At 44.8% G+C, this 21,760-nt stretch overlaps 1 protein-coding gene across 1 annotated transcript; it reads right to left on the bottom strand.

Annotated features, from left to right (window-relative positions):
• Positions 1-767: 767 nt before the first annotated feature.
• st14a (ST14 transmembrane serine protease matriptase a) lies at positions 768-20,422 on the bottom strand. Its single transcript, XM_080007135.1, has 20 exons — positions 20,311-20,422; positions 20,077-20,136; positions 15,699-15,858; positions 13,357-13,487; positions 11,541-11,611; positions 8,790-8,956; positions 8,011-8,046; positions 7,298-7,532; positions 6,627-6,769; positions 6,438-6,541; positions 6,210-6,322; positions 5,982-6,115; positions 5,617-5,721; positions 5,280-5,387; positions 5,024-5,140; positions 4,794-4,916; positions 3,800-3,983; positions 2,940-3,211; positions 2,704-2,840; positions 768-2,260 (listed from the first exon to the last, which is right to left on the bottom strand). Exons 2-20 carry the CDS (start codon positions 20,116-20,118, stop codon positions 2,099-2,101), a joined length of 2,544 nt encoding a protein of 847 aa, XP_079863261.1. The 5' UTR covers positions 20,119-20,136; positions 20,311-20,422; the 3' UTR covers positions 768-2,098.
• Positions 20,423-21,760: the final 1,338 nt, after the last annotated feature.

Raw genomic sequence — 21,760 nt, 5'->3', positions numbered from 1 at the left:
GGTCCGTCCCCCTTTAGGGCCCTCAAAACAAAAACCGATATATTAGTTCCGCATTCCAGAACTCTTGCAATGTTTATTTTACGTTTCGTTTTCCGCACATTCAAGTGTTTTCACACACCTCGCACAATTCAACACACGTCATACAGAATTCCCTGTTCACCTTATTAAGATGAGAGCTGACTGCAACTTTCTACCCGTGTTTACCGTCAAGTTATAGTTTTTGTTCCCAAGCCTAATAGATAACCGTGCCCGTACTTTGCATGAGGTGTGGTCCCTGTGCGATGCATCCCCTGAAGACATTACAAAATGACAATTGAGGAATCAAACACTTCCTCAATCACAGCCCCAACTGTAATCAAACAGGCGTAACGTTTTGCATTTATCATTAGGCCTATGGTCTCTCAAGAAAAAAATGGTAAAACCTTAACTTACCAATTCCTTGCTCATCCTACATTCCCTCCCCAGGAATCAATGGAGGTCAATTTTATCATATCATATTAGAGATAAATCACCGTCGTGGTCCATACCCAGAATGAGTATAAGGTGTTGAAAAATATGCAAAGTCCTCTTTTTGCATCTTTCCTACTATTCTAAGCAGTGTCAGCTTCTCATGGAGAGTAATTTGTAATGCAAATAACATACATTCCACCAGCGACACCTCCCTTCTCCATAAATATTGTATGAGGGTCAAGCGGTGTACATGCATGATATTTAAGAAAGGACATGACGATACTTGCTTGAAATTTTAGTAGTGATATTTTATTTAAAAACACTGTAAAATATAAATTCACACAGGAGAACAGAGATAGCACATTTTAAACCACCTACAGGGAATGAATGAGGGTCATTTTGGCAACGAAATGGAAGATTTAAGTCAAACAAGACAGACAATTTTCCACATTGTTTCGTGATATAATAGCATTTCACACATTTCTCACATAAAAACAGAAAATCCTGACCGGAATGATAAATCATTTAAAAACAAAAAGAAACAAAACACATCAACAATCACAGTACAAAGGAACTATGTTCTTCCTCATTTCATTAAGGGAGCTCTTTGCCTGGCCCTCATCTTAAAGGCATACGGAAGCTTTGTAGAGCAGCGACTGTTTTTTTCCCTCAACACTCAATTTCACTAGGAGCTTCTGTTGTCGCCGTGTAGAACAAATATATCATTTTCTTTTTCTCTGACCTCCATTGATTTCACAAAGTCTCAAAGAAATGTCAAAACAGCCTCATAAAAGGTATAAATAACTCTCTAGTACAACGTTGGATATCAATTATCTGTAAAGGGAGTACGTAGTTTAATTACTTCAACGGTGAAGAAGCCTCGGGGTCTGGTTTGCTTTGTTTATGGTCTCAACAAGTAATGGAAGTCAGTGGAGAGCAGAAAACACACAGCCCTTGTTTTCCACAAAGCAAACACAGAAGCTACTGGAGTGGGAGTGGGTGGACAGTCAAATGTTCTATAATCGCTGTAAGATAAAAAGGTAAATGTATAGCTACCAAACCATAGGAGGTAGGGACAGACCTGAGCACGGTGCCATTTAGCTTTACTTTAAAAACCAAAGACAAGAGACAAAAAAAAAGAGGGGGGGTATTATTCACATTAAGTCCAGTGAGTAAAGCTATAAAAAAGGTTGGATATTTGAGTGGGGGCCAAAGACAGATTATCTTGAAGTCAGATTTTTATATTTGCGGTGTTTTTGCGTAACAATATTCCCAATAGTCAGGTTAAAAAGGACTTATGTGTGACACACAACATTGTGCTTTTAAATAACAACATGCAAAACGAGGACAGTGGATAAAACGACAGCACAAAAAAAAGACATTATTTACATTAAAAAACAAAACAAAAAAAAAAAAAAAAACATTTCACCCAAACGAAAAGTTTGCCTCAGAAAAATTGCACTGGATGTTAAAAGTTGTTACAATCGCTCTCGAAGCAGTTCACTGTCCACTGCAGGTTGGAACGGGAGGGAAGAGCTCGATGATCTGCTGCAACGTGAGCGTCCAGGAGGGAATACCAATCCGTGCAGCGGGGCGAGGGGATGGCGTGCCCACGTCTCTCCTGAGCGTCAGAGAGAGACCCCGCCCCCTACACCCCCGTCTTCTCCTTGATCCAGCCGCGGAACTTGGTGACGGTGGAGTAGATGCCCGGCTTGTTTCTGCGCGCACAACCGTCTCCCCAACTCACCACACCGGCCAGGAACATGCGGCCCCCGATGGACGGGCTGGACAGCGGGCCGCCGGAGTCACCCTAACGGCCCGACGAGGGGAGCACAGGGGTGAGATCATGTCGAGTAACAAACAGAAACACAGCACACTCCTCATCACTGCTTGGGAGTCGCTCTTTTGCACGGGTAAGTGTGGGCTATAAATGTGCAGTTAACCAGATATTCAAAATAGTCAAAAATGTGTATTTAAATGTATATTCAAATATCAAATTATATTCCAATATATAAATATATTTCAATTGCAGGAGGAATATTTTAATTTAAGTTTTGTTCGTGAATAAATTATTATTCAAATAAGAAAGTCCTCATCGGGCATAGTTTATAGATATACTAAATATTTAAACATTTTTAAATAAAAGGCATAAATGCTTTGTCCTACAAAGATACTCTCAAGCAAACAGGGACATTTCTTGAAATGGGCACGTAGATTTTAGATTTTGATCTTTTCAGGAACTGAGAAAAGTACCTGACAAGCGTCCACGCCTCCAGTCAGGATTCCAGCGCAGGTCATGCGGGACGTGATCTGTCCCCCCATCAGCCGGTTGCACACCGTGCTGTTGATGATGCGAACCTGAGCTTTCTGCAGCACCGAGGCCGCGTAACCTGGACAACACAGAACACAAAGCACCTTTGTCATCGCAGTCCTCCTATATAAAAAAAAAAAAGCCTTCCGTGGAGGGACCCCTGTCGGCGTGCACTCACCGCCCTCCCGCGTGGCCCCCCAGCCCGTGATCCACACCGAGGTCCCCGGAGGGAAGACGTGCTGCGGGGCGGGCATGCAGATGGGCCGGATGTAGTCGGTGTAGGAGACGGGACTGTCCAGCTCCATGAGGGCGATGTCGTTGTCGTAGGTGTAGGCGTTGTAGTAGGGGTGCGAGATGACCTGCTTCAGGCCCCTTTTCCGCACGTTCTTCCCGTTCTGCCGCTGGGTGTGGAGACCCATGAAGGCGTCCCACGTGCCAGGCTGAGAGAACCTGACGCAGGGGAGAACACACACACACACACACACACACACACACACACACACACACACACACACACACACACACACACACACACACACACACACACACACACACACACACACACACACACACACACACACACACACACAAATTAGAGAATAAAAGAATAAGAATAAAATTACAGAATAAACCATAATATATCAATATCATAATAATCATACATTCATGTGATTTCATTGGTGTCAATGTGTGACATTGATTAATGAGACTGTAGACTGTTCTATAGACTATTATTAAAATAGTTCAGGCTATCTGCAGACCATTAAAAACTTTGGAAAAGTGTGAAAGCAATGCAGCTTTACAGTTAATTGCCATGTCTGAAATTAGATTTTTAGCATTCCAAATAGTTTGCTTCTACAAACAAAAGGGAGCGAGCCATGAACAAAACAAATCCAAATTCTTTACCGTTTCTTTATTATGTATACACCAGCCCCGCCCACCCCCCAATTAGTAGGGACATTTCTTGGAGAAACACTGGGATGGATTCTCCAGTTTATACCCCAATTGTTTTTATTTATATTGGTTAGAATGGGTTACCTGGTCCTGCCGTCGTCCTGGACGCAGTGGGCGGCGGTGACCAGCCAGCGCGGGCTGATGAGGGAGGCTCCGCACACGTGGCCATAATCCTTGATGTGGAGGCTGACCTGCCAGGGGAACTCGCCCTCCTCCGCGTCCTGACCCCCCACGATGCGGGACGTCTTGAACAGGCTCCTCCCACAATCTGAAAGGAACCCAGTGGATCAGTGGCCTGGCTCACCTGGCCCTCATGCAGTATACATTAATGTAATTGAATATAATATAATCACAGCAGAACCCTCCAACAAAACTCAAAAAAACCCCAAATAATTATTATTTTGAAAGTAACGTGGCCTATAACGTTAGATCAGTGAGTCTCACGCGGCAGCTTAGTTTATACTAAAGTAGAATTAGCAGCAAAGCTTCAGTGGAACGATTGGCAACTATAGAATCGGGCCATAGTACATTGATGGTGCATTTAGATGGATCCAGGTCCGCGTACTCATGTAGTCTCGTCTTTAACGTTAAAACCAGCTTCCTTTTCTTTAGGTCAATCGTTACACCCTTCAATACATCTCTTCATTTTGAACCATGTTTTAAGGTTGTGGTGTCGCTCACCATGTCTCTCGTTCGCGCGCAAGGAATGTGGGAGGAGTACAGGGCATGGTCTTATGCGCGCGACACACACACACACACACACACACACACACACACACACACACACACACACAATAGGCTGACAAAATAATCTACAGTTTGTTCAATGGTGTTCATTTGTTCAACGGTAAATGTCGACACACCCAGTTGGTGTTTGTTAAAACATTTTTATACCGTTTCTAAATAATTTATCTTTTTTAAGTCAGACCTGCTAAATCTCGGGTGCACCGTCGAGACCGATGAAAATGTTTCGTCGCATTTGACAGATTTGTGGCCGCCACTGGAGCCCTGTGTGGGTTTTTAGCGGTGACGCGGTTCTACTGCATGTACAGCTGAATAAGAATGACGAAGACGTTACCACAGTTCTGCTCATCAGATCCGTCCTCACAGTCCTGAGCCCCGTCGCATTCTGGATTCACCTTGTTGACGCACTTGTTGTTTTTACATTTGTACATCACTTCGGTGCATGTTATCTCTGAGGCTGCGGGGGATTAAATTGATAAATTAAAATGATTCTCACACACACACACACACACACACACACACCATTGGATTTTATTTGAGAGTTTGACCAAAAAACACACTCACTTCTCCCACAATCCATCTCATCTGATCCATCGCCGCAGTCGTCCTGACCGTCGCAGTGCTTCTTCTTCGAAACACATTTATTGTTCATACAGGTCAGCTCTCCGGACTGGCAAGCACCTTCAGGAGGGGGCAAAGGAGTGGGAGGTGCTTATCGCAGAGTGGGAGGTGCTTATCGCAGAGTGGGAGGTGCTTATTGCAGAGTGGGAGGTGCTTATCACAGAGTGGGAGGCGTTCACACAGAGTGGGAGGTGCTTACCGCAGTTCTGCTCATCCGAATGGTCCCCGCAGTCGTTGACGCCGTCGCACTGCCAGAACATGGGCTTGCACAGTCCGTTTTTACACTGGAGGTCAGTCGACTTGCACGCTGTGAGGAGAGGCAGCCGGGTAAATATATATGCTACTGGCTGTCGCCATGGCAACAACACCACAATGACAAGAATATAAAACTTAATGTAAATCAAGAGTCCGCACACACACACACACACACACACACACACACACACACACACACACACACACACACACACACACACACACACACACACACACACACACACACACACACACACACACTTACTTTTTAATATACTTACTGCATTTCAACTCATCACTCATGTCTCCGCAGTCATTCCAGCCGTCGCACTTGAGCGTTGTGTTCAAGCAGCGCTGATTCTTGCACTGAAACTGCTTCGGACAAGCTGTGGACGGAAAACAGAACTGAGATCAGACAGAGACACACGGACCGTCAAGAAAAACCAGCGTGAACAGGTTCATCTGGTCTTCACAATACACGACAATCAGCTTTTCGTCCATACAGACTAGAGAAGAGTAAAATAGAGTTTCGATCGTGCAGTCCACAAGGTGTTGAGCTCCTTCTCCGGTGTAAATAAAACAACACGTCAGCAACATAGCAAATCACCTTGAGGGCGACAAATGAAGGCGTCGCCGCCGCACTTACGGTCCTTGGAGTCGACGGCCTTGAAGGTGGCGGAGAAGCCGCGATCGACGTAAGAGGCGTCAGAAAAGAAGGTGACGGTCATCTTGTTGGTGCTGCTGGTCTCTGTCACCGCTCCCACCTTCTCCCCGCACAGCCTGAGGTTCACACACACATCAGCTAAACATAAGCATCAACAAGGCCTCCAGCAAAACGGGTGGAGGGGTGGGGTCAGCAGTGACAGGTTATTACTTCTTATTGTTGATCTCCACATAGTCCTTAGTGCAGTCTGCGTTGTTCTCCTGCCCTGGCTCAAACAAGAGGAACTTACTGAACGTCACCTGAATTGATTTCCCATCAGGGACCTGCGGGAAAAATCGAAAAGAGAGGGACGGAGAAAATGAAATGTGACGGTGCGTAAATAGAGCAAATTTGCGGAATGTAAAGAACCAGAAGAGGTGCGTACGAAGCGTGACTCACCTGGATCTTCCACTCACAGAAAGTGTTCGGGGGGAAATAATTTGGGTAGTTTGGAGAATTGAATTTGCCCTCTACCCCCGTCAACTGGCCCCCACATGACATCTCTAAAAACACAAAAAACAAAGAGGTGTTTGTAGGAACACCCATCGCATAGAGAGCGATGGGACGGGACGATGGCGCCGACTGTACCTTTGCCCCCCCGCTGGACCTGGGAGACATGGGCCCGCAGCCCGGGGTAGTTCCCTTCCTCGTTTGTGACCAGCGTCACCAGCATGACGTTGCGAGAGGACAGGAAGGTCAGGGGCTCGCTGGGGGAGAAGTAGCCACAGAGCCTGTCCAAACGGCAAAAGAAAAACAAAAAAAAAAAAAAAAAACAACACAACCACCGTCATGAGTGTCCACGCTGCAGGGCAGACGACGCGACGTGCGGCCAGCAGGGGGCCTAGCTGCACTGCCATCAAGGTGGCACCCCCAAGTGGGAAAATCCTCCCCGGTATTTGGAATCAACCATCTAGATTTTCTAATTAGCGTCAACACAGAGGTCCAACTAACGTATGAAATCAGCTGCTCAGTGCCTGGCTGGAGCCTAAAATATGACAGGAGAAGAATGGATGAACGTGGAAAACTCGTCCGTAGGAACGTAATAAATCTACAGTGTTGAACAAAAGGCGACACAATTAAAAATATGATCTCAATTGTTTTGCTCAATATTTTGATCACAATTATTACTCATATGCCTCTCATAAATATGTTCACATTTTATATTCTATACACTAAAATAAATGCCGTGTTTTGTGATTCTTCAAATAAATATACACATTTTACACCGTTTCATGTAGGCCAAACACAAAACAACTCACTCCTCCATCACGACGCTCTCGATGGCCACAAGGGAGTCGTAGATTTTGACAAAGTCGTTCTTGCAGTTCTCCTCCAGGTTGAACGTGTCGAAGTTGAGCTTGATGACGTGGCCGGGGTCGGCTCTGAGCTGCCACTGGATGAAGGTGCGTGGGGGGTAGGGCGAGTTGGGGAAGCCGGGGGACGTGATGGTCCCGATGTGGTTCTTCCTGGCGTGCTCAGAGAAGCGGTAGTACTCTGAGAAGACAAAGTGATGTTTTGACAGAAATAACTTCACCCCAGACTGACACGAAGTTACTCCGGACGGAGGTCAAACACACATTTTCACTCCGGTTTCATTTCAATTTCTAGTCGAGACAGTACAGTGGGATTAAAATGAATAAATAAATGAATACGTCAATTATTGGAATTTTTTTTTTCACTTAGGCTCCCGCAAAAAAACCCCAAAAAAACAAAACCCAAAAGAAAACTGGACTTCTAGTCAAGCGTGTGCAGACTGAGACCCCGCATCTACATGAACTCCTTTCTGCCACGTGAAGCCGCCACACCCCGACAGACGCAGTGTTTCAGCTTGTGTGCTTTTAACAGTTGAATGAGTGACGCTGCAAAAGTTAAAAGCCAGACATGGCCTCATCTGAATACACTGCAGTGCCGTAGCACCTTTATTATACGGATGTTTACACTATGCTCTGTGTGCGATCTGCAGAGAACTCACTGTTGAAAGAAGACGTGAACAGACGTGTGTCCAGCGCTGGAAAACAAGACACAGAAAGTTAAAAAGTATGAACTTAAAGATATTAATTGATTAACAAATAAATACATTTATATTTCAAGATCCATGTTTCTAAACCAATCATCATGGTTCCAGTGGGATTGCGGACAAAACAGTAGAGGAAACAGCAACTTAAACAAACGACGACAAAAAAAACAGTGAAAACTTGAAAACAAAGTATTATGAGCTGATTGGAGGTGGAGCCCATTAAAACCCGTGTCCATTGCGGGGTCGTCTGACCCAGAACTGACACCTGGGTTTTCCTTTCCCACTGATGACAAATGCCGAATGTTAACGGGTGTTGCCTTTTTTTTTTTTTTTGGTGCAGTGGGAAAGGGGTAAACACAGTTTACTGTAATTTTATGGTCCGAATTAATTGCATAGATCATTCAACTAATCCAATAGGTAACCCACAGATGGATTATTCAATTCAGCTATAAAAAAAAATACTGTCTGAAGAATGGCTTGTTTGATCAACTCGCAGCTCTTACAGAATGAACATACATAGACTTATACTGAAAATACTTTTGAATATTTTAATGGACTCAACATATATTTATCAAAAACTGGCAGTATGTTGCCATTCTTAAAAAAAAGATATAACAAATTACACGACCATAATCGGTTTTTTTTTCTATTTTCAGATATATTTTCAGTATATTAATTATTAATACACATTTTTTTTTTTTTTAATAAATGCTGCATTAGAGACTCTGCTGTACCTGAAGACTTCACGTCCTCGAAGATGAGGGAGTTTCCGGGTCTGTACAGAAAACGCTGATCTTTGTCCACCAGCTTGTCCATGGCGGACATGGTGCTGTCCACTGACGCTACCTGGCCCACGGGCACCTTGAACTCAGACAGGTAGTAGGCGATCACGCTGCCTTCGCTGGAGGGTGGAGGAGGGGAGGCGAGGAAGGGGATACGTTACACTGAGCGGTCGCGCTCAGGCAGAGTGAGCGGGAAATGCGTGCGTCAATAATAAATACAACCCACCGGGTCAGATTCCAGCACACCCCACAAGACAATTAAAAAAGAAAAGCAGAAGGGTTTCTGGGGATACCGGCGGATTTAAAGCGATACGGAAGCTGTGCAGCAAATGTCCACAGTCCCTTTTTAAAAACTCGATATTAATTCATATTCTGCTGCTAACTTTTACCAGAAGATTCTGTGGTCTCTGAGTGGAGAATTAAAATGTCAGTTTTTTTAGTTCCTCTTTCGCTTTATTGGCTTTCATAAACCATGCTCAAAAAATAAATACACACACACACACACACACACACACACACACACACACACACACACACACACACACACACACACACACACACACACACACACACACACACACACACACACACACACACACACACACACACACACACACACACACACGCTCAAACAGAACATGCAAGTATATCAAAAAAGTATGTTGTGATTCAATATACTTTGAGGGATCAACAAATGTTTCAACTGGTCCAAATGATCCTATTGGTAATAAGGAACTATCCTAGCAGCTTAATTCAAGCTGCGTTGCTGAGCAATTAGATAACTTTCATTGTATAGTTACATGTACAGCAGGGGCAATAAGTATTGAACACATCAACATTTTTCTCAGTAAATATATTTCTGATGGGGCTATTGACATGAAATGTTCCCCAGATGTTGGTACCAACCCAAGTAATCCACACATACAAAGAAATCAAAACATATTTGTCCATAAATTACGTTATGTGTGATAAAGTGGAATGAAACAGGTTCAATATGTTCTTCATCTGTTCAATAAATATTGAACACATGTGTTCATGTGTTCAATAAATATTGAACACATGAAGAATAGGAGGTGCAAAAAGGTATGGGAAGCCAAGAAACCAGCCAAAATCTGTCAGTATTTAGGTAGCAATCCTGCCCCCCTTAATATCAGCTGGTTTAGTCCTCATTGATGGCCTATAAAAAGGTTTCTCATTACCATGGTGTCACACAAGAAGCATCTCATGATGGGTAAAACCAAAGAGCTCTCCCAAGACCGTCGCAACCGTATTGTTGCAAAACATCTTGATGGCATTGGTTACAGACGTATTTCTTAACCTCAAGGTACCAGTGAGCACTATTGGGGCCATTATCCGGAAGTGGAAAGAACATAATTTCACCATCAACCGGCCACCACCAGGTGCTCCTCACAAGACTTCTAACAGAGGAGTCAAAAGAATGATTAGAAGTGTTGTCCAAGGCCCAAGGACAGCTCCCAGAGAGCTTCAGAAAGACCCGGAATTAGCAGGTACAGTTGTGTGAGAGAAAACAACAAGTAACGCACTCAACCGCCATGGCCTCTATGCAGGACAGCACGGCTGAAGAAGAAGCGTGTTGAGGCTCGTTTAAAGTTTGCCGCACAACATTTGGACAAGCCAATGAAATACTGGGATGAAATAGTCTGGTCGGGTGGGGCCAAAATTGAACTCTCTGGATGTCATAGCACACACCATGTTTGGAGGAGAAATGGCAGCGCACATCCCCCTAAAAACACCGTGCCGACAGCGAGGTTTGGAGGTGGGAACGTCGTGGCGCGCGGCTGTTTTTCAGCATGTGGTACCGGCAGACTTCACATAATTGAAGGAAGGATGAACGGAGAAATGTAGCGAGACATTGTTGATAAGAATCTGCTGCCGTCTACCAGGATGTTGAGGATGAGACGAGGGTGGATACCTCAGCACGACAATGATCCCAAACCCACGGCCGAGGAAAATCTCCGTTGGTTTCAGAGAAAGAAAGTGAAGCTTCTGGAATGGCCCAGTCAATCACCTGACTTGAATCCAACTGAAAATCTACGGAAAGAACTGAAGATCAGAGTTCATAGAAGAGGCCTCCCGGAGCCTTCAAGATTTGAAGACGGTTTGTGTGGAAGAATGGGCAAAAAAAATTTAAATAAATGAATAAAAAATAAAATAAAATAAAAATCACACCTGAGCAACGCATGCCACTAGTTTCTTCACACAGGAGGCGTCTTTAAGCTGTCATTACCAAAAAAGGCTTTTCTATTAAGTATTAAAGAAATTTCGGCAAGCGTGTTCGATACTTTTTCCCGGTTTCATTCCACTTTTATTACATATAACATAATTTATGGACACATATGTTTTGATTTCTTTGCATGTGTGGATTACTTGGGTTGTTACCGACATCTGGTGAAAATTTCATGTCAATAGACCCATCAGAAATATATTTACTGAGAAAAATGTTGACATGTTCAATACTTAATGCCCCCGCTGTATATACCAGGGGTTTCAACCTGCTTCAAATTTTAGCCAAATGTGTTTTAATAACAAATACATTTGAAACTTAAAAAAAATAAAAATAATAAATAAAAAATTCCCTCTCTTTTCGACCACAGCAGCCACAAAAGTAGATATAATTAGAACCCGGTGAGAAACAGAACGACTTCCTTAATTCCTTTAAGGACTTCCCTCTCGGCCACGCACCTGAAGGCCTGAACAGTCGATCCCACGTAATATTTGCTCAGCTGCGGGGTCTTGGCATAGATTGCTTTCAGCTGCGGCGGGAAGAAAATACAAGAGCATTTTTTAAACAACATTTTTAAATTACATAACTTTGCCAACAGCACTTTTGTCCAAAGTGACACGATCAGCACAACTGTCGTTAGTGTTTGAACAAACTGAGCCTTTTAGCCTTTTATCAACAAAACCTTCGATTACAACAGTGGTTAAGTCATCATTTGTTTTGTAATGTTGAAGGGGCACTGTGTAAGACTGCACCTCACAGTTGTTCACACTGTGAATAAACAACATTCAGTTGCCTTAAATGAAGAGGTTTTTCCCGCCCTGCGAACACCCTGCAGAGGCTGAGATTCACTTTTGTGAATCGGCCGAGTCAGCGGCGAAGAGGCGCTGATCGGTCCGACCCGGGGCAGGACATGTTCTTAATGTTTTCCTGTCTTGCAGTGAGGGATCGGCGCACGGGGCTCGGCAGCCGTCCACGGGGCCCGCCGCGGAGGGGCCGCGGAGGAGCTCTTATTCTGTCACATTACTATTATTTAACATTTTTGCCAGCGTCGCTCTCAGTTTTGATTAAAGCAAGCCAACCTGCCCTCGCCTGTGAATAAACACACGCCCAACTCTCTCAGAAACGCCTCCCCCCGCTCCACCCTGGGAAGTGACCGACCCGTCACAAGTGGCGCCCGAACTGAGACTCTCCGGGACGGGGAAGGGACACAGGGGGCCGTCCGAAGACACCCTGGATGAGCGGCAGGGTCAACGGTCGGCCACGGCACCGGCCCTCTCCCGACTGGCAGCAGCGGGACCCTGGACCCAGGATGTCCGGCGGAGGACCACCAAACTGGTGCTTGGAGGGGTGGCCATTCCTCTGCGTCGGAGGGCTCTGAAAAAGCCACTCGGGATGCGTGTGGCAGGTGGAATTGCCACAGCGGGGTCCGAACAGGGACCGAGTGGGCAGGAGGAACGAGCCCAGAGCAGATGGAAACACATTGCGACAAGGGCTCCTCCTCTGGGTGTGTGTCGGGATGGGGGGCTTTAATCTGTGCTCGTTGATTGCTCTGGCCAGCGACGGGCATACAGCCACCCCTGATCCCGGGACCAATTAACTGGAGCCAAGACGGGTGTGGCTGCTTAAATAACACCACCCACACACCACAGTCAGTTATCAGTTTACCTCTGCATATGCAACACTTGCATTCCAGTGCTTAGTAAACGTTAGAAAGAGAAAATTGAGAAATGTGCTGCAACTGAAGCTTGGTGACTCACCGTTTAAACAGCTAGAGGGGCAAAACTAGAGCATCTTACACAGTGCTGCTCTAAGGATAAAGAGCATCCAATTATACTTTTTTTCTCTATGGTTACGACAAGGATATTTTACCCTCCTATTTGAGGTATGTGTGTGTGTGTGTGTGTGTGTGTGTGTGTGTGTGTGTGTGTGCATAAGACCATGCCCTGTACTCCTCCCACATCCCTTCCGTGGGAAAAAGAGACATGGTGAGCGACACCACAACCTTAAAACATGGTTTCAAAATGAAGAGATGTATTGAAGGGTGTAACGATTGACCTAAAGAAAAGGAAGCTGGTTTTAATGTTAAAGACGCGACTACATGGACACGCGGACCTGGATCCATCTAAATGCACCATCAATGTACTATGGCCCGATTCTATAGTTGCCAATCGTTCGACTGAAGCTTTGCTGCTAATTCTACTTTAGTATAAACTAAGCTGCCGCGTGAGACTCACTGATTTAACGTTATAGGCCACGTGTGCGTGTCAGCCTCACCTGTGTGGTCACCTGCTTGGCCAGAGCTTTGAACTCGGTGCTGTTGGGGTTCTCGTACGCCTCCTCGAACACCTGGTTGGTGATGCGCATGGAGCCGCTGTACATCCGTTTCTCCCGGACGTCCTTGCGGTCTGTCGTGTGCCGGAGAGGCAGAGCGTTAACGTCCCACTCCCACAAACCACCGTACTGAGCTAAAGGTCATGTACTGCCCTTGAATGCTAATGTTAAAAGTCTGCCCATACTTCATATAAAAAAACAACCTTTCGACGCGGAGGATATTACCTGACATCTATTGTTAAGGTGCTAGTAAACTGATGACTCCTAAACACGACTCCTCCAGCAACAAAGACGCTCTTGCGACACAAAACAGACAAAAAGATGCAGTGTTTTGACTTTTGGGATTTGATGGCCCAAATGTTTCTGAGTGCAATTGCACTTTCACACGATTGTCGTGAAACTCGGTCCGGCGTTTAGAAAGTAATTTATTTTACAGTACAAATTTGAACCTTATCGGTCCCGTTTCAATAACAGTCTATGTTACGCACGCAGATATAACGTACACCCCGGCTACAGCTCCCCTTGCACGGAGCTCGCCGCTGCAGCGGGCATGAAAGTGAGGGCCGACGCGCGCCGGCTGAGGTGCGGGTGCACCGCTGGGCCGTCTCATCTGCGCCATCGGGGGAGGTAGCACGGCTCTGTTTTGTATGAGCATTATTACCGGAAATTTTGACTGGCAGGTTTATAATTTATGGGTTGTTTTTTTTTTTTTTTTTTCCTTGAATAAATTTTACAAGGCAGAAAAACTGTAATTACCGGAGCCAAACATCAAGGAAGTGACGTAGTGCCGGAAAGCGCGACGCACTAAACCCACAGTTTCAAACCCGGACACAGAAGTTACCTTATTACGGAGATATTATTAAGGACAGGCGTCTGGGGAGTGGGTGCGAATGAAAGAGAAGCCATACTCCATATTACGAGCTGTTATTTTAAGGTAAAAAAAAAAGTTAGGTAGTGCTGCTATAAAGTGTCACGTTGTGTTAAAGCCCCCAGAGTGAACTATTCACCAGTTTGACCCCCTGCTGTCTGTCCAAATAATACCGGTAGATCATATACTTAATTTCCTCACTGTAACCCCTGAGAATACAATTTGTACTCAGTACAAATAATCAATACGGCAGTGTTGGAGGATAGATTGTACTTTTTACTCTTCTTTTGAAATATATTTCCCTACTTTACTCTGCCAACCAGGGGTTATTTTCACGGGCTCAGACGTTGAAGAGTTTATCTTCATGGTTGTCAAAACTTAGTAGCAGTGTATTAACGATGCAGCTCTGTTGACACCATAAAAGCATCATACTGTAATTCCATAATCCAGCCCCAAACAGCACGCTCACACTTCCCTTGCATCGGGAAAATTTCCTCTATTTTTGGCTCCCTTTCTCCAGGCTGTTTATTTTTTGTTTGGCTGTGTCTTTGCGGGCGCTCCGCTCTGCGTCGGGTTTGATCTGATCCGCCCCGCTTCCCCTCACATGTTGCTTTTGTCACCCGTTTGTTCTTTTCTCTGCTCTGGAGGTGAGACACGATTTTGTCTCCGGGGCCCTTTCAGTCTCACCGGCGTCGTTGCTCTTAAAATCCGGGGACAAATCAACTCAACCCAAGGCGGATACGCTCACTGAGCGCTAACCCTCCAGAAACATCACTCCACTTATCAGACCCGTGTATTTGTTATCGCAAAGGAAACTTAAGAGAAATGGCAAAACACAAAACGGGTGAGCATCCTTTTGTACACTTGTTCGTCGATCTAATTATGTTGTTTGCTGCTCCGTGAAGCATTAAAAAAAGCAAAAACAACAAAAAAAACAAACATAACCAACTAACGATACACCCTTACCCGGGCTGCTTTCTTCATCACTATTTTTACCTTTTTTATTTTCATTAAAAAAAAAAAAAAAAAAAGTACAACCCCGGATGTGCAATTTGTCTAAATATTCTTTAATACTCTGATTCCTATTTATGTTGTTTCTACTTAGGTATATATTTTATATTGTTTATAGTGCTTACTTACTTTTAGTTAGTACAACTCTTTATTGATGCTCTTTCTCTTCTGCTGTCACTTTTTGCTGCTGTAGCTGTGCGAATGTTCCCGTTGTGGGACTAATAAAGGTTAATCTTATATTATCTTACTTCTACGTGTACTCAAGCAACTCGTCTCTGCAGTAACAACACCCCTACTTAGGAGAAAAGATTCCGGGTCTTCTTTCCACCCGCACCTTTCTCGTGTTTAAAAAAAAAAACAAAAAACGTCCCGAGGCTTTAACCGCGCCGGGCGGACGGCGACTCACAGTGGAAGTGCCACACCAGCAAGCCGATCATCAGGGCCACCACGGCGGCGAAGACCACCACGCCGATCACGGCGCCGACTTTACCAGGTCCCTTCTTCTTCTCCAGCTTCTTGGTGTCCGACGCCGGCAGGAACTGGACCGACGTGTCCCAGTCCACGTCCTGGAGCGGGAGACGAAAGCCGCGCTACCGGTTAATGTTCCATCGGAGCCGTGTCCGTCGGTCCCGAGCTGTAATCTGTTCCGTGTTGTTGAGACAGACGCAACGACCTGCTTGGTTCGGCATATCAGCATTATTAATCAGTTATTTATCCATCCATCCATCTATTATCCATCCATCCATCCATCCTTTTATGCGCACGTTTGCCCCCAACCTCCCCAAATCATAAGTGGCAGGCATATTACAGCTAAACTCAACAGCAATTATGATATAAATAGCAAACTGCAAAACAAACATCAACATCAGATAACCCTAAACCCTTTGAAGGCAGTTTGGGCTGTTGTTATTTGGATTTCTCCACAGGAAGGTTTGGCAAGAAAGGAGCTTCATCGAGCGGAGGGGAGCGTGTATGTGCTTGCGTGTTTCAGGAATGCACCAGGTGACCGACGCGACCAGAGTTCGTCTACAGCAGAGCGGAGCTGCAACAAGCGGCTTTCTACACTATCAATTAACCTGGCGATTGTTTTCCTCCGTGAAATGCTGAAAAATGTCGGTCGATGTTTCCCAAAGCACGAGGCGACGACCTCAGATGTCTTGTCCACAAGCCGAAAAGGGACGAAAGGAACCGGAAAACATCCACATTCAAGAAGCTGTTATCAGAAAATTTGGAAATGCTCTTCTTCTTAAAAAATAAATAAAAATAAAAATTAATAGTTGCCGATTTATTTATCAGTCGGCACCTAATCGATGAATCATTGCAGCTCTACACCCGAGCAGAAGGGACAGGGTTGAATGGGGCATCGGAGGAAGTTTAGTTATAACCAACGTCATCCCCTTTGAAGCTTTAGAAAAAGAAAAAAAGAAATATCCGGGGTTTGGGTCTACTGCTCGGCAGCGCAAACTCATTTTCAATGTCAGCATCTCTGATAAAAATCTGCTTGTCCTAATCCAAAAGGGAGCGTTGCCTCTGATTGAAGGGGACCGAGCAACGGCCTCGGCGGGTGAGCAGGGGAGCGTCTCGGTTGTGGGCGGAGCCGCGGGCGCGGGAGAGGGAAGTGGTTTCAGTGTGAAATCCTGTCAAACCTGCTGGAGGGGGGGGGGGGCAGAAACAGGCCGGGGAACCGCAACAAGTCTCTGCCGCGGATCGGATGTCTTCGTGGGGGCGAGAAACCAAGTTTGGTTTGTTGACGTAAAAAAAACAACAAATAAACAAATAATAATAATAATAATAATATGAAATCCATCCCAAAAAGCCAGATTACAGTGCGTTGCTCAAAGTTAAACACAAAACAAACACTTAAGCGACACAGTGTGAGACAGCGTCTTCAGGGGAGGTGGGAACCGCACGCGCCACAGCGTCCTTTTGGGGGGTTTTTTTGGTTTTATTTTAGAACAAAGTAAGATTCAAGGAGCAGCACATGCCTGCCGCCGGTTGGATTTATTTTTTCTTTGAATGCGATTTTGCATGTTTTATTTTCTCACCCTGTTTTGAATTTATTTCATTCTTTTAATAATCATATTGTTCTCCTTTGTAAATGCACTTGGTAGATGTATGAAAGGTGCTTTACAAATAGCATCATTATTTTTATTATTATATTTTTTATTGTTTTATAGATCTCATGTCAGAGCCTGTGGAAAAACCAGATAGTTACCGGCCTTGTTACCCGCCTTGATACCAGCCTTGAAAACCAGCCTTGAAAACCAGCCTGGTCTTTAGTTTATGAGCCCTCGACAAGGGTTTTACTGACTGTCTTTACAGTCGACGTTAAACCAAACATATTTGTAACATTTGTAATATTTGCGCCTCCTATTGTGATGCGTACGAGGCGGAGACAGAAGGACTCTTCTGGAAACACCGAACCTTGGACCCGAAATATCTGCCAACACACAGTAACAACTCGCAAGGATTAGCCAGTGACTTTGATTGGACGGTGCAGATGTGGACCTCTGGTTTCGGGTCCTTAGAAGGTACCGGCTGACATACTGTACATGGACGTTAGACGTCATGACATCATGACATCTAACGTGCAGCGCGAGCACCGGTCCAACCCGAGCACAAGAACTACTTTCCCCTTCCCTCCCACCCCGTTCAGGGCGTCTCGCCGCCATCGCCAAAAACACTGGCGGTGAACGACGGGGACGTTGGTCTCATCGGGACAAGCCAGCGACTCCGGCCAAACTATCCGCGACACCCTCCGACTCCCTCTCGGCGGGCCTCGCCTCGCCTCCGGCGCTGCGGAGCTATCAGGCCGGGGAACGTGTCACAACGCGGCAGGAGACGGCGCCGGAATCCGGGGGCCCTGAAATTTGCAATAAGCAGTAGCGACAACGGTCAGCCATCCACTGCAACCCGGCATGTTGCCGTACACATGCTTTGCTTTGCTTTGCACTAACTCTGGAATTGAACTATTTAAAAATGATCCCGTGACTTGTTTGGATTGATTCAGTCGAGGGGCAGCGATGTCGCCGCGCTCCGACGGAGGCCACGCTCCCGGGGGACGGTTTTCATTTTCTTCGGCGGAACTGAATTGCAACCTTAAAAAAGGTGCAAGTGAAAGTGTTTTGTCTCCCAGTCGCCGCTTTCATTCGGAATGACGGAGCGCACAGGCGAGCCGGGTCCATAAGTTCAAGTTCAAGAGAATATTTGTCACATACATACATACAGTCATACATATATGCAGTGAAATGTCATGACACCCGGTGATTACGCACAATAAGCTCTATAAGCTCTAAAAAATACTAAAATGTGCATAAGACGACTCCCGTTGACTTGCACAAGGCCCTTTCACACACGCAACCCGGAACATTACTGGATAAATAAATACCCGGCTGAGGCAGTAGGTCGTGGTTTTCCACAGAGAGTATGGAATCTGTTCCCACATGTTATGACTGTTATGGATACATCACGTAACGCTCGCGTCTACGACCACGCGAGACGAGGCAACAGAATCCGTTTCTTTTTTTTTTTAGACCGGTCACCCCGGCCCGGCCCCTGCCCCTGGACGCAGTAACCCGTAACACCATATGACTAAATCAGTGTGATCACCTTAAACCTGTCCTACTCCCTGCGCCCGCGGAGAAGGAACGTTCTCCGCCCGTTCTCTCCCTCGGCTCGCTCCCTCCGGCCCCGCCCCGCGGTGCAGCCTATGGGAAAACGAAACGCTTGTCCCGATGTCCCCGCACCGCACCCCTAACTGTGAAAGACACGCCTAGGCTCTGGGCGGCATTTTTTTAAGAACAAAAAAAAAAAAAAAAAAAAAAAAAAGAACGAAATTGAAAATCAGAAAAGTCGTCTTGGCAGCCCAGCGCCACGGTTTGGATTCGCCGTTTTTTCCGTTTTCTTTCTTTTCTTTTTTTTCCTCCTTCACGAAATCAAATCGCCTTTTAAATATTTGTACGAACTAAACATTAGTTCAAAAAAATAATAATAATGGCATTTGTGCTTTATTTGGATTCGGCTCCAACCCGACTTTATGGAAATGTTACTGCTTCCACTCCCACACACGTTTTCCCGGAAATGATACAGGCTGGAGAGCGGGGAGGTTTACGGAACATGGACACCAGATCCCTTTCACACACGATGCCAACGCAGAACATTACCGGTATATTTACGGCTTTCAATGCAAGTGGGAAAGGGGCTACAGAGAACGTATTAGAGCAAGCCGATATAATGTCAACGTTGTGATACAAGGGTGGATATCGTCCGGGAATTTGGTTATCAGATTATAGATGAATGTTTTTCTTCACAGCAAAAATAATGTCATTTTATGAACTTCATAGTGCTCTAGTTCTCCGAATAAACACCCCCGATTAGTCATAACATGCTCATGACTCATATATTTCTTATCAAGCGCCGATAGTCATCCCGCAAACATCGCCAAATGATCAACATCAAGGTGTTATTGTCAATATTTGTCAATATCACCCCAACCCCAAATGAATTATCACGGTTTTATTTGGACGGTGGAGGTTTAAACGGGCACCGTGTGAGGTCATAGAGGATGTTTCTGAACAGGTCCGTCCATGAACAGGGCTACGCTGGCTGGCCTTTCAGGGTCGATAAACAGATTTTACTTTTTTTTTAATTATTACTTTTTTTTTTTTTTCGTTTTTTTTTCCCCCCTAACGCAGGTTTGGATTTTTTTAGCATTTGGATTTCACATGAAACACCCCGACAAAGGGCTGAAATACAGTGTCTTTCCAATGATGAAAGGTTCCTACCGACTTTGGGGTGTATCTCATTCCACTGTCCATGTAGTCCATGATGGAGTCCAACACCTGCTGAGGTATGACACACACACACACACACACACACACACATACATACACACACACACACACACACACACACACACACACACACACACACACACACACTTTTTTTTTAGTGGATAAATGACTTATAATTGTGGTAAAGGGTTAGGGTTATTTCCAAGGTTGACTTGCAGGCCTTACGTCTCCGAAGTGACTTTGAGGTGTCGTCTGTCGGGGACAAGCAACCCACGCAGCGAAGGAAGGAACAACCACAAATAACGAAACAGAAAAAAATATATGAACGTATATGAAAAACAACTTTTCACAATTACGAAAAAATCCAATATGTTCAATCTACACTTTTCTTCGCGGTGTTTGCAGACGTCGCCCTCCTGCTCTGCTCTGCTTTTCCGGGAGGGAGCCGCAGGTTTCTGTGGGCGTGGCCTCCGCCCCGCGCACGTACCTGCTACTTCCTGCGACAGGTGAGCGACGCAACGTCCAACAGGACGGAGCCGGAGATGGTTGAAATGAAGATAATTAAAGATACACTTTTAATATATATATATACATATATATATATATATATATATATGTTTTATATATTTTGTATATATATATATATATATATATATATATATATATATATAGCTATAATTGTTTCATATATATATATGTTTTATATATTTTGTATATATATATATATATATATATATATATATATATATATATATAGCTATAATTGTTTCATATATATGTTTTATATGTTTTGTATATATATATAAAATGAATTAAAAAATATATATGCACACACACATACATACATATACAGTATATAGTGTGTATATGTGTGTATATATCTATGTATGTATTACAATTGGAATGGTCGTATATACATATATATACATATATATTAAGGATAATAAAAAACAACTATAACGAAAATGAACCTTAAGTTTATAGAAAATAAAATAGTGAGGAGGAGACTCCAACAATGACCATCTGCTTTATTATTGCCAGTTTCAAAACGAAAAGACTCAATACATGTTTTTTTCCTAAATACTAATAGACACACGGAGCCCTCGTTTATGGGATGCACCGCCTTTGTTGGCGCGCGTTCCCCGTCTCCCTGCTGTCCTCTGATGGGCTGATGACGTCACATGGTCAGACGAGGCGAAAGCAGCGCGAATGGAGGTCATACGAAGAGGGACAGGAGGTGATCCATCCCCGCTCCTCCTCCGCGTGTCAAGCTCTCTCCGCAGGTGCTTTCGGTGACGCATTCAGTCCAGGTTTGGCTATTTTTTGGGATGAACCATTCACAGTGGCTCTCGATCAGGGTCTTGAGTCACAGGTGAGTCAGGCGTTGCTCGGCTCAGGTGTGATGAGTCAGTTGGAAATAAAGCCTGTGACGCCCTGCAGGGCTGCTCAGCAAGTGCAGGAGGGACAGTAAATCACATCAATAACATAGTGTAGTGTACATACAGTACATCAACACAAACCTCTAAATAGTTTGCTCTAGTGCTCTGAGTGCTCTAAATATACAGTGAGAGGCACATCGGGACAGTGGGTTTCTTTTCATCTTTCAATGCAATGATAATGGATCTTGTATGACCAGTAATTCATAGGGAAGTTGACAAATTCGATTCATTTTATA

The sequence above is a fragment of the Zeus faber genome (genome assembly GCF_960531495.2).
Source record: "Zeus faber genome assembly, chromosome: 9".
Classification (NCBI taxonomy): domain Eukaryota; kingdom Metazoa; phylum Chordata; class Actinopteri; order Zeiformes; family Zeidae; genus Zeus; species Zeus faber.
The sequence above is the reverse complement of the archived record's forward strand: the minus strand, read 5'-3'. Positions and strand labels throughout refer to the sequence as shown.